Here is a 12,326-nt window from a genome sequence, read left to right on the forward strand (position 1 = left end):
ACCTTTGCCTTCCTAATGTGCCGGGTGAAATGTCCCTCATCATGGAATGCCCACAGCAGCTGGCACTGTTAGCCTGTGCCTGGCAGGGCCCCCTCCTTGTTTCAGGAAATGGGAATTGCTGGTAAAGCAATGCCAGAGTTGGGTAAACTGTCCTCCCCTCTGCTTGGGGGGCTGCCCCCCAAGGAAGGAGCCTCTCCCTCTGCCCCCAGATTGCAAGGTAGGGCGCTGGTAAAGTTTTGTGGACACAACCATGAAGGCCCAGTACACTGGCCCCGAGCTCGCCCCCGCCCCCTGCCAAGCTCGCCGGCTGGGCCCCCCTCTACAGTTCTGCCCCTTCAGGGAGTCCCGGAGGCTTCAGCACGGGCTCCGCCACCGTGCCCTCTGGCTGTGGCCCCAGGATGCAGGGCAGGTGGGCATCGTGAACGACCTCTCGGATGGTGGCCCGGAAGGTCTTGCTGACAAAGCAGTAGAGGCCAAAGTTGACCACCGTGTGGAGCATGGCGACCATGTTGGCCACGTCCAAGGCCAGGTGGACCCGCCAGTCCCGGTGCACCGGGGCGACGTACAGGTGGTAGAGCATGACGAAGATGCGGGGCGCCCAGAGGCAGGCGAAGAGGGTGGTGAGGCCCAGCAGGATGGCGGTGCTCTTGCCCACCCGGGGCCGCGGCCCACGCCCGCCCCGCCTCCGCAGCCGGCAGATGAGGGCGGAGTTGGTGACCAGGAAAATGCCGCCAGGGATGAAGTAGACGGTGAGGCAGTGCGCCCACTTGAGGGCCTCGTCCAGCGTGCTGGGGGGGCCTGGGTCCCTCCACACGTCCAGCCACCAGTAGAAGGGGATGCCCGTCAGCAGGGCGGCACCCAGGACGATGGAGATGTCCCGGCGGGCCCGGCCCGGGGAGGAGGCCGCCCGGTGGTGCAGGGGGCGGCACAGCGCGCTGTACCGGTCGAACGTGAGCAGCACGGCGATCCAGACCGAGGCGTGGATGGCAGCAAACTCCAGGATGTTCACGGTGTGTGCCACGGAGCGGGGCAGGTCCCGGGCCAGCACGGCGCCCTGCAGGAGGAAGCCCCCGAACACGATGACTACCTGGGTGACGATGTCCGAGGCCGTGAGCGCCAGCAGGTAGTAGTACACCGGCTTCCGGGTCCTGGCGGCCAGGCGGGCCAGGGCCACTGTGGTCAGGACGTTGACTGATGGCAGCCGCAGTCCCAGGGGGAGAGGTCAGAGGCGTTAGAGGGGCCGCGCGGACCCTGCTTTCCAAGGTGCTGTCACCGCGCCTCCCCCCCTGCTTGTTCTGGCTTCTTTTCCTCTTTCCAGACTCTTCTGAAAACTCATTTTGTCAGGAGGCTGACCAGGTCAGCCCTGCCCTGTCCACCCACACTCTGCCCCCGCCCCCACCCCCACCCCCCGGCTCCCAGCCTCTGACTTCACCCTGGGGCAGGCAGGGACGGGTAGTTCCCAAGGCCTGGACCATCTGTCCCTTCCTGAATCCGCCCCCCCCCCCCCCCCCCCCAGCTCTGCTCTCTGCAGGCGTTGGACGGGACTGGGAGCTTTTGCCCGAATCCTGCAAGGATTTAGTTGTCCTAGGAGCGTGCTTACTGCTGGTGTGGATGGGGGCTGTCTGTGCTGGTGAATCCCGGGTTTAGCTTGAGTACCCCAACTTCTGGCCCCTCACTTTTACTCCCCACTAAGCTTTGCTCCCCAGAGACCCAGATCACCCCCCCTAAAGACAAAGGGAGCCTCAGGGGACAGCATAGAGGGTTGGCTCTCATCAAAGGAGCACCCCAATTTCTGGGCACCCCCCCCAGGACCCCAGACCCTAGCTCCCCACTCACCAGGCAGCCCCAGGCTCAGCAGGATGCTGTAGTAGATGGTAGGGATGACACCAGCCACACATGGGGACCTCTCCGAGGTCTTTGGCCAATGGCCTTCAAGCTCCGGGCTCGGCCCACTGCCATTGGGTGTGGGCAGCATGGCCACTCGTGGCTGGCCAGCTAGGAAGGGCGGAAGGGCGTGGGGTTAGAGCACTTGGTCTCTTTCCAGCCTGGCCTGGTAGCAGCCCCACCCTGACCCTGACCCTGAGGTCTCTATGCGCCCCTGCTTTGTGCAGACCCTCAGATCAGGCCCCGCCAAAGGACAGTCTTCATTGCCAAGCCCACATGCCCTCCCGCCCTCCGTGGTCCGGCCTCCCCACTGATGGGAGGAAGCCCTCGGTGGCATGTCTGGCTGCCATGGAGACCGTTTCCCCACCACGCTGCTCCTGGTGGGTCCTCAGCCTGGAAAGCAGGAGGGGGCGGCCGTGAACATGCAGGCTCCCCAGCCTGGCTCCGGGCAGGCTGCGCGGAGGGTCCGTCGAGGGCCTGGAGCGGCTGTGATTTTCCTAAGTGTCCTGGCGACCATGACCGAGGGTGACCCACAGCAGCTGCCTGGCTCCACTCAACAGCCGCCCCTCTCCAAGGAGAGCCGGTACCAGGTTCTCCTCTCTACGCTCAACAACCCTCTTCCCGGGTGAGCACATGGGAGCTGGGGTGGCCCTGGCTTTCCGATGGGGAAACTGAGTCCAGAAGGTAAGGTGGCCTCCCTGCGCCCCTCAGCCCCCACTTTAGGTCTTTAGGCTTCACCTTCTAGTTGTGATTTCCTGCGTTATTCCCTCCCAGCTCCCCCGCCCCGGCCTCCGTATTCGGTACCTGTCCTTCCACCCGCCTCTCCCCTCCCACCCAGGGCTGGACACTTTACCTGTCTCGTGCCTCTCCAGCCTCAGGCTCCTGGGTCCTGAATTTGAGGTCGCCTTGTGGCTTTCCCAGAGTGGCTCTGCAGGCCCCTCCCAGCATCGCCAGCTCTCCAAGCAACTGTTTGCCCTGTGGCTTTTCCAGCCGCACTGAGCCCGGCAGGGCAGAGAGGTAGGACGATGGGGAGGAGGGAGGAGGAGGAAGGAAAGGGTGGGGCTGAGTCTCGGGGGAAGACGCCTGTATAGTAAGTGTGGCCTGGAGCAAACCCGAATCCCTGGGGGCCCACAGGCAGGGCCGGGTGCACAGCTGGGAGGGAGACCTCAGGGAGAGGGCAGGGGCGTGCACCCCAACACTCAGGGAACCCGCCTGGCTCAGCGGGGGCTGGCACGCCTGCGGGGCCGACTTTGGGGAAAGGCAGAAGGGCTTGGGGAACGGACTCTACCAGCATCAAAGAGTGGAGGGCAGGTCTGCAGAGAGGGGTGAGGGAGCCAGAGCTGGGAGGGAGAGGCGAGGTCACCCTGGGCCGGGCCCAGCCTTGGGCTTGGAGGAGTGGGTCCGGCAGCTGCTGCGGGCGGTGGGGACCAGGGGGCGGCCACGGGGGCTGCAGGCCGGGGGCTGTCCGGAGGCCCTGTGACCACTGAGAGGACTCAGCAGTGAGCAGGCTGCCAGCGGCGCTGGGAAACCGGGGCGCAGTGGCCCCGCAAGCTGTTGTTTTCCTGGCTGGTGAAATGGACCATCTCTCAAGGAGTATCAGTCACTGGCAAATAAACACCAGCCGGCGTGTGAGCGCGCAGAGCGGCTGGGCTCCGCGCCTGGCCAGGCCCCACCCCCCACCCCGGGGAGCGTGGCCAGTGCGGCCCCGAGTGGGCACCCAGGACCCCACGGGGTGACGGGGTGACGTGGAGGAGAGCCGAGGCCCCGTCTGCCATCCTCCCCGCGCTCGCCTCCCACTCCCCTCACGGAACATAGCAGCCCGGCTTCCAGGCTCCCTAAGTGAGATCCTTCCTCTGGGGCTGGAACTACCGTGACACCCCCCTTCCCCCCTCTCCCACCTCCGGGGCCACCCCTGCAGCAATCACGGAATTCTTACTGCCCCCTGGTGGCCATGTCCCGACACTGCAGACCTCTGAGAGGCCACGGCTTTGGCCAGGTCCCGTGGACGGCGTAGGGGGACTGGAGTAGAAACTACCCACTCAGGTCCCCAGGAAGAGCACCCAGGGCCCCAGCCCCAGCGCAGCGAACTCTCAGGAAGACAGAGAATTCCCCAGGCCGCACCCCGAGGCTCTGGGTGAGCAGGAGCCACAGACAGTGGAGTCAGCAAGGCCAGCTGTGTGCGGGGCTCCGCCATTCCCCGAGCACCCACTCTATCCCCACACCTGCCACGCCCCTGGCAGCCCCCCCGCCCCCCCTCGCCAACCCTGGTATCTTCATTTCACACAAGAGGGCACCAAGGCTCAGAGAAGCTCAGGAACTCCGTTAAGGCCACTGCACTCAGATAGGGAAGGGCATTCAAGTCGGGGGAACAGCACAACAGGGTGCAGAGGCAGTAAAGCGGATGCGCCACCCCTGAGGGGACATCCTGGCTTCAGGGGAAGCGTTCAATGGTGTGAGTGACTCCAGGGAAAGATTCCTCCTTGTGCGTTATTCGTGTGACTCCGTTCCCCAAGCTCGGTGTCCGAGGAGACCCCAGCTCAGGAAGGGAGATGGTACAGGCGGAAGGGGGGCTGCGGTTTGGGCAGGGCTGGCTGGAGCCCACCCTCCGAGGGGGTGTCACTGCAGCCCAGCGTCCGATCCCCCCATTCAGCAGGTTCAGAAACTCTCTCTCCCTGCCCTGAGCTCAAAAGTGTGCAGTTGCTCTCACAGCGCCAGGGAGTCCTTGCACAGCGGGGCCCTTTACGGCAACTGCGACCGCTTCCCGGAACAGACGGCGTGGGGTTGTGGGAAGAAAGGTCGGGCGAAAGGCAGCGGCCTTTGCGTCCTGGCTCTGCCTGTTCCTGGCCGTGAGACCAAGTCGCTTAGGTTATAAACACTCTGTCCTGGGCAGGAAGGAGCCGTCTGGGCAGGAATTGTTCTAGCTTGAGAGCTCCTCAGACTGGCTCTCAAGGAATCGTGGAGTTTCCAGGTGCTCAAGCAAAACAAAGAGAGTATTTCCAATCCTCCATCTCCCGGGGCCCTCCCTCCCCTCCCCCAGGGCCTCTTTCCTCTCTGCTCCAAGATGCTTGCACACACGCACATACGTACACACACACACATGCATGCACGCATACACGTACACACACACATGCATGCACGCATACACGTACACACACATGCATGCACGCATACCAACACGTACACACACGCACGGAAACACACACATGCATGCTTGCACACACGCACGTACACACACACATGCATGCACGCATACACACACACACACACACACACACACACACACACACTCCAGCAACCCTCAGACTGCAAGGACAGAGTGCCTGTTCCTAGAAAGCCAGGTTCCTAAATCGTCAGAGGAGCTCCGTGGAGGACGGGAGTTAGAGACCGTAGGAGGTGGGGCCTCCAGGGATGGGAATGAGAGGGGACCCCCCAGTCTCCTTGGGATCCTGGGGCCTCTCCAATCACTGCGCCCCTGAATGCCAACCATCCAGCTCGAGCTGGACCTGGGTGCACCTGACAGCGTCCAGGAGGCTTTGAAAGCAGCGGTGCAGGCGGGTTGCCCTCCTAGAAAGAACCCGCTTCTAGAAAGACTGCTGGTGTGCAGGCCAAAGCACCATTTCCTGAGCAGTGGGCTATTTTATCACTCTCTTTCTCGTCAGTAACTTTCCCATTGAAAGTATTTCTCATGGAACTAGGACACCACCACCACCCCCCCTGCCCCGCGGCCTGGACCCCGCCCCCCCCGCCCCCCACTGAGGCTCGGTGGGGCAGCCCATGGGAAGGCAGGGGGCAGCCAGTGGACAGGGATAGCGGAGTCAACCAGGGGAACCAGGCATGAAGGTCAGGGCAGCCGGAAGGGGTTTCCACCGGCTGGACAGCTCCATCTCTGCCAACCCGGATGCGGCAGGTGCCAGGCAGAATTCCTGCTCTGTCTGAGGCACCAGAGAGGGGGTGGAGCTGTGGGTCTCTGTGCCAGCCAGGGGCGGAAATCGATGCATCCAGCTGGTCCCTGGGATCCAGAGAGCAAGGGAGGGCAGGCTCCCACCCAGCCCAGACAAGACCTGGCCTTGGGAAAAACTCAGAGCCCAATCTCTGGGGAGCCCCCCCGCCCCCCACTTCTGTTCATCAACCTCTAAGGCAATGGTTCTCAACCTTCTGGCCCTTTAAATACAGTTCCTCATGTTGTGACCCAACCATAAAATTATTTTCATTGCTACTTCACAACTGTAATGTTGCTACTGGTATGAATCGTCATGTAAATATCTGATATGCAGGATGGTCTTAGGCGACCCCTGTGAAAGGGTCGTTCGACCACCAAAGGGGTCACGACCCACAGGTTGAGAACCGCTGCTCTAAGGAGTCCCTCTCATTGAGACTGAGCCAAGCTCCACTCACTCCCTAAAAAGGTGAGGTCTCAACAACACCCCCTCCCAGCCATTCCCCCAAGTCCCAGACCCCTCCCTCCCCTCCCCCAGGCCCCAGACCCCACCTCCCCTCGCCTTTCCTGTGTTTTTACAAGTGCACTCCTCTGCACGAGCCCACGGAGACCTGCCCTATGGGCGGGTGGAGTGCCAGGTCTGCTGGGTGTCTCCTTGGAATTCTGGGAAGGGAAGCATTATAGCTGAAGTTGGACAGAAGCTCGGAGGAGAAGCCGTACAAGGAGGGGAACCTAGAGGCCCGCAGCCGCCGAGGAAGGTGACCTAACGGGAGGGTGGCAGGGGGACAGGTGTGCACCTCAGCATCTCCAGGCCCCACGCCCAGACTGTGCTGGTGGGCAGGGGTGGGCACACGGGATAGAGTGCACCTGCCTTATGCCCAGCCCTGCCAGCTTAGCTCATCTTGACTTTTTGGGGGGGATGACGGTCACAGCCCATCACCCTCCCTAGACTGTGCCAGGGACATTCTTCCACACACAAACAAAACAAGAAATGACACCAGTTACCTATGAGCGGGTTCCTTCTAGAAGGGTACCTTTGACACCCTTGCCCCCCTCGCTGGAGAGCTGACCCACCCCAGAATGGGAGAGGGGTGAGGGCGAGGGTGGGAGCCTGAGCCGCCTAGTCCCTCCCTCTCCCAGGCGCTTCCTCTGCAGCCTGCTCACCATGGTACCCCAGCCAGGATGCTGCCAAGGGCTCTGTGCCAGAGCAGAGGCCTGTGCCTGGGGCTCGGGGGAGGGGGCTGGGGACCCTCTGGGCCAGCGCCGTCTGTAAGCCTGGAGCCCCTTGCCTGCTCTAGGAGAGCCCAACCCTCCCGGGAGAGGAAGGACTAGCTCTGCTGGGTGGGAGATGTGGGGGGAGGGCGCCGGATCTGCCCTGCTCAGGGGCCCAGGGCAGCACAATAGCCCCTGGGGCTGCCACTCTCTGGCTTAAGAGGTTGCCTGGGCAACAGCTGGGGCCAGTCTCCACCAATCCATGGCAGAGGCTGGGTGGGGGAGGGAGGCTGGTCCGGAAGGGGGTGCCATCCCCTTGTACTCAGTCCTATATAAGGAGGAGGGGTGTGAGAGGAGAGGTCTGGCTTCGCTGTCCCTTCAGTGCACGTGGGGGAGGGGCACAAAGATGCTGAGGCTGGGCCGCACCAAGCGTGGGCCCTGGGGCATCTTCTGGGCCATCCTGACCTTGGTGGGCCTGGCCACGCGTGCAGGTGAGTGGGCAGTGGGTGGGGCGGAGTGGGGTCAGGGAGGAGGGGCAGGACCTTCCGGCCCTAGCTGCACAGTGGCAGGAGGGGGTGGGGTCCAGCCCACCAGGAGGAGCACAGAGTCCTTCAGTCTGGGGGGAGGGCAGCCTGCCTCAGGGGGGAGGAGGGGCTGGCCGGTGGGCGGGGTCCGAACACAAGTAGACCCTTCCATGCCCATTGTCCCAGGCAGCTGGCCCAGTCAGAGGCCGATGGGATGCCATCAGCATTCAAGTCCTTCAAAGTGACAGCTTGGGAGGCGGGGCTGGGAAACGAACCCACTCCTTTGTCACCTCCCGTTCTCCCTCTGTCTTCCCTTCCTTACACACTCTCTCCTGTGAGCCTTCGCTCCGATTTCACACGGGCTGCGGGCCTGTTGGGGGGCGGGGGGTGGAGAGGGAGGTAGGTGCCCATCTACTGCAGTCGGATGTCCTCCTTGCCTCCCTGGAAGGCCCTTCACCCCCTCCCCCCTCGGCTTGGGGAAGCTGCTGGCAGCATTATCTGTTGCCGAGTTTCCTGTAAATGAATCCATGTCCCCATCTGACCCTCATGGCGTCCCTGGAAACACGACAGTAGGGCCCAGCCCGGAAGGGGGGATGCCAGCCCCCACCCGCAGGTACCGCGAGAGTCCCATGCCAGCACGCCAGCACCGGCTCAGCCTCTGCACTGTCTCTGGTCCCTGACAGGCCAGCCCCTGAGCATGGACTCTGTCTCACAGAGGGGGACCCGAGCGGGCAACTGGGCCTGGAAATGGCACCCGCCGTGCCTTGGCTCACGCTCTGCTCCAGCCCTGCCACCGCCTCCAGCCCCCTGGCCCTCTGGCTCCCAGCACTCCAAGCCCATCCTTTTCAGCGGGCTGGCTCTCAGCCTCCATGCTCCTCCTCCAGTTGGCTCCTGGAGCTACAGCAGCCCCACCCCCACGATGCTCACCTCCCTTGTTTACCACAATGGAAAACTAGAGCGCTGGCCTGTGTACTTACTGTGAACTCTGTGCGAAGGACTTGGCTTGTTTTGATCACAGACATATTCCAGGCTCCCCAGAGAGTGTCTGACACATAATAGGTGCTCAATAAATATGTGTTGGTGAGTGTATCCCTTCTGATAACTCCTCAGGAAGTGAGGGTTCCTCAACCCTTGCCTAGGGGTCTGGCATCACGGAGATCCGTTCTGGGCGTCTGTCTCCCACTGGTTCCTGCCCTCTCTCCTCCTCTGCCAGGAACCCACCTCCTTTCGAAGAGCATCCCCTCAGGGCCTGCTCAGGGCCAGGTTCGCGACTTTTCCCACCAGGATGTGCTGTGTGCATGCACAGGAGTCCACGCACCTCGTCGTGGCACAGACAGTGTGCGCACAGCCTCCCCAGGCCCACCGTCCTCTCCCACACTCAGGCACACCCATCTCCAGGCGGTCCCGCTGCTTCCCCGGGCCATGATCCCAGGCCCAGGTGCCTTCGCAGACTGCGCTGTGTTCCTTCCCGCTGCAGCCCAGAGAGCCGATGTCGGGGGCGAGGCCGCGGGCACCTCCATCAACCACTCCCAGGGGCTGCTCCAGCGCCTGCAGGAGCTCCTGCGGCAGGGCAACGCCAGCGATGTGGTGCTGCGGGTGCAGGCTGCGGGCACCGACGAGGTCCGCGTCTTCCACGCCCACCGCCTGCTGCTGGGCCTGCACAGCCAGCCGTTCCGGGAGCTGCTGAGCAACCAGAGCGAGGTGCTGCTGCAGGAGCCCGCGGACTGCGCCGCTGTCTTCGACAAGTTCATCAGGTGGGGAGCGGACGGATTTGGGGGGGCTTCATCCCGGCCCGCTCCAGGCTCCCCCACTCACGGAGTCCCGGAGGCCCCGGCCCCTTCGGTCCATCTCCCGGGTGTCATTGGGAGGAGGATGCCACTACCTCCTGCATCCCTCCTCCTTCGGCCCTCTTTCCTGCGAGTGCAGCGTGACCCCCTGCCCCTGCCCGCAAGCTCAGTGGTTTGATGTCAGTTGCCAAAGGCCCTCAGAGCTGTTTCCAAACCTGCCAGGAGAGCTTCTGAAAACTACGGGTTCCTGGGCTCGCCTGGATCGTTGGCTTCGGGTCTGGGGTTCCGCCGTCATTTAAAAAAATTTTTTAAAGCCTTCATATGGTTTGCTGTCTCACCAGGTTTGGAACCCCCACAGGGTGAAGGAGCTGAAAAAGCTAGCCAGCTCTCTCCCCCTCCTGCCCCCTGCCAATGCACAGCACAGGGGGTGCCACTCACACTCTAGTCTGAGGAAGTGAACTGTGTTAATGGCTTAGACAAGATGGCTGCCAGGATCCCAGCCATCACGTCCAAGACCCAGGCAACAGGAAGAGGGGTAACACAGAAGGGCAAAAGGTCTTCCCTCCGCTCCCCCCCCAGGTGGTCCTACTTAACCAGCCTTCCCCTCCATCCCATCCTGCATCTCACTGGCTAGAATTTAGTCACATGGTCACCCTCACTACCAGGAAGCCTGGGAAACCTTTCTTCCCAGCGGCAAACACGCAGAGCTGAAATGCTGGGAGAGGGGAGACGTGGGTGTTGGGGCCACTGGGTGTGTGTGCCAGTGGGGACGGGCAGGCAGGGCGAGCAGGGGGCTGGCGGCAGGTGGAGAGAGACTGAGTGATCAAGAGTGAGAACAGGAATGGAATTAACCTGTGTGGCCACCTGCTCTGCAGCAAGTATCGCTCACTCCCCAACGGTCACCATAACCCTGAGGGGTGTATGTTATTCCCCCCTTTCCTGGAAGTTTGACAGAAGGTTGAGTGGTGAGTGCAGTGAAAGGACGTGTCCACTCTTAGCAAACAGCTGACAGGACCGTGGACCGGCACCCACCATGGAGCACAGAGCTCGGCATCTAGTAAGTGCTCAATAAACACATGCTATTCATGTGTCCCCACGAGAAATGGAGAGAGGAGGCTGGGAAGCAGAATGGGCGTGAGAGGAAAGGACAGGAAGCCGCGGGACCCACCGCTGGGTTTGTGCCTCTGATCACGGAGCTCTCCACCTAAGGCCAGGCCCCCTCCGGCTTCAGAAAGCAACGCGGGCTGGCCCCGCTCCGACCCCTCCCCATGTCCGCACTCTCCGCAGGTACCTCTACTGCGGCGACCTGGTGGTGCAGCTGGCCCAGGCCATCCCCTTGCACCGACTGGCCGCCAGGTACGGCGTGGCCTCCCTGCAGCGGGGCGTGGCCGACTACATGCGCGCGCACCTGGCGGGCGGCGCGGGCCCGGCGGTGGGCTGGTACCACTACGCGGCGAGCACCGGGGACGAGGCGCTGCGCCAGAGCTGCCTGCAGTTCCTGGCCTGGAACCTGTCGGCGGTGGCGGGGAGCGCCGAGTGGGGCGCCGTGAGCCCCGAGCTGCTGGCGCAGCTCCTGCCGCGCTCGGACCTGGTGCTGCAGGACGAGCTGGAGCTGTTCCACGCGCTGGAGGCGTGGCTGGGCCGCGCGCGGCCGCCCCTCGCGGTGGCGGAGCGGGCCCTGCGCGCCATCCGCTACCCGATGATCCCGCCGGCGCAGCTGTTCCAGCTGCAGGCGCGCTCGGCCGCCCTGGCGCGCCACGGCCCCGCGGTGGCCGACCTGCTGCTGCAGGCCTACCAGTTCCACGCCGCCTCGCCCCTGCACTACGCCAAGTTCTTCGACGTCAACAGCAGCGCCTTCCTGCCCCGAAACTACCTCGCGCCCGCCTGGGGCGCCCCGTGGGTCATCCACAACCCAGCCCGCGACGACCGCAGCACCAGCTTCCAGACGCAGCTGGGCCCCAGCGGCCACGACGCGGGCCGCCGCGTCACGTGGAACGTGCTCTTCTCGCCGCGCTGGCTGCCCGTCAGCCTGCGGCCTGTCTACGCCGACGCCCCGGGCACCGCGCTGCCCGCCGCGCGCCCCGAGGACGGCCGGCCGCGGCTGGTGGTCACGCCGGCCAGCAGCGGCGGCGACGCGGCGGGCGTGAGCTTCCAGAAGACCGTGCTGGTGGGGGCGCGCCTGCACGGCCGCCTGCTGGTGCGCCACGCCTACAGCTTCCACCAGAGCAGCGAGGAGGCGGGCGACTTCCTGGCGCACGCGGACCTGCAGCGGCGCAACTCCGAGTACCTGGTGGAGAACGCGCTGCACCTCCACCTCATCGTCAAGCCCGTCTACCACACCCTCATCCGGACCCCCCAGTAGCCAAGGGGCGGGCGGGGACGGGGAACCTGGCGTCCCAGGCGCTTCGGGGCTGGGAAATAAAGGCCTGGCATCGTGGCCGGGGGACCGGCAGGGGCGCTGCAAGGGGTGGTGCCGACACTGCCCCCTGAATAACCAGGTGCTGGTGACGGCGGATGGAGCCCAGGTGAGGAGTGGTAGACCAGATGCCCGGTTTCAGCAGCTGATTCCACAACTGACTTGCAGATGGTACTTTTGGTTGAATAAACAGATGTTCAGAGAAGTGGGGGATGATTGAACCACCCAGATCCTGGGAAAAAACGCAGGGGGTTCCCTGTGTTTCATTAGCTTTTCCCAGGCTCCCCACCCCCACATGGAACAGGGCAGATAAGAGTGTCTGAATAGTCAGGGCTCTGGGTCAGCTGGGAAGAGGGGCGACTCCATTCCCAGTTTTCGCAACTTGAAGCTAAGGGCTTTAGCTCGGCAATTTCTGAGCCCCGACTTCCCGGGGTAACCATTCCATTTTAGGTTCTGAGGCTTTCTGTGGTCCGGGCCTCTCCTGGGAGGAAGCCGGGGCAGGTGTGATGGGGCATGACCCCTGGGACGGGCCTCAGGGTCTACAGAAACCCCCTCTCCCCCAGGTT

The 12,326-nt window shown here is 63.5% G+C and overlaps 2 protein-coding genes across 2 annotated transcripts; one reads left to right on the plus strand and one right to left on the minus strand.

The window, feature by feature from the left end:
• Positions 1-319: 319 nt before the first annotated feature.
• GPR142 (G protein-coupled receptor 142) lies at positions 320-1,975 on the minus strand. The gene is made up of 2 exons (XM_036339473.1): positions 1,837-1,975; positions 320-1,191 (listed from the first exon to the last, which is right to left on the minus strand). Exons 1-2 carry the CDS (start codon positions 1,973-1,975, stop codon positions 320-322), a joined length of 1,011 nt encoding a protein of 336 aa, XP_036195366.1.
• Positions 1,976-7,301: 5,326 nt separating this feature from the next.
• On the plus strand, positions 7,302-11,981 carry BTBD17 (BTB domain containing 17). Its single transcript, XM_036342090.1, has 3 exons — positions 7,302-7,524; positions 9,035-9,311; positions 10,632-11,981. The coding sequence occupies exons 1-3, from the start codon at positions 7,440-7,442 to the stop codon at positions 11,704-11,706; spliced, it is 1,437 nt and encodes a 478-aa protein (XP_036197983.1). The 5' UTR covers positions 7,302-7,439; the 3' UTR covers positions 11,707-11,981.
• The last annotated feature ends 345 nt before the right edge of the window (positions 11,982-12,326 follow it).

Source organism: Myotis myotis, unplaced genomic scaffold (genome assembly GCF_014108235.1).
Source record: "Myotis myotis isolate mMyoMyo1 unplaced genomic scaffold, mMyoMyo1.p scaffold_m19_p_17, whole genome shotgun sequence".
In the NCBI taxonomy this organism is placed as follows: Eukaryota; Metazoa; Chordata; class Mammalia; order Chiroptera; family Vespertilionidae; genus Myotis; species Myotis myotis.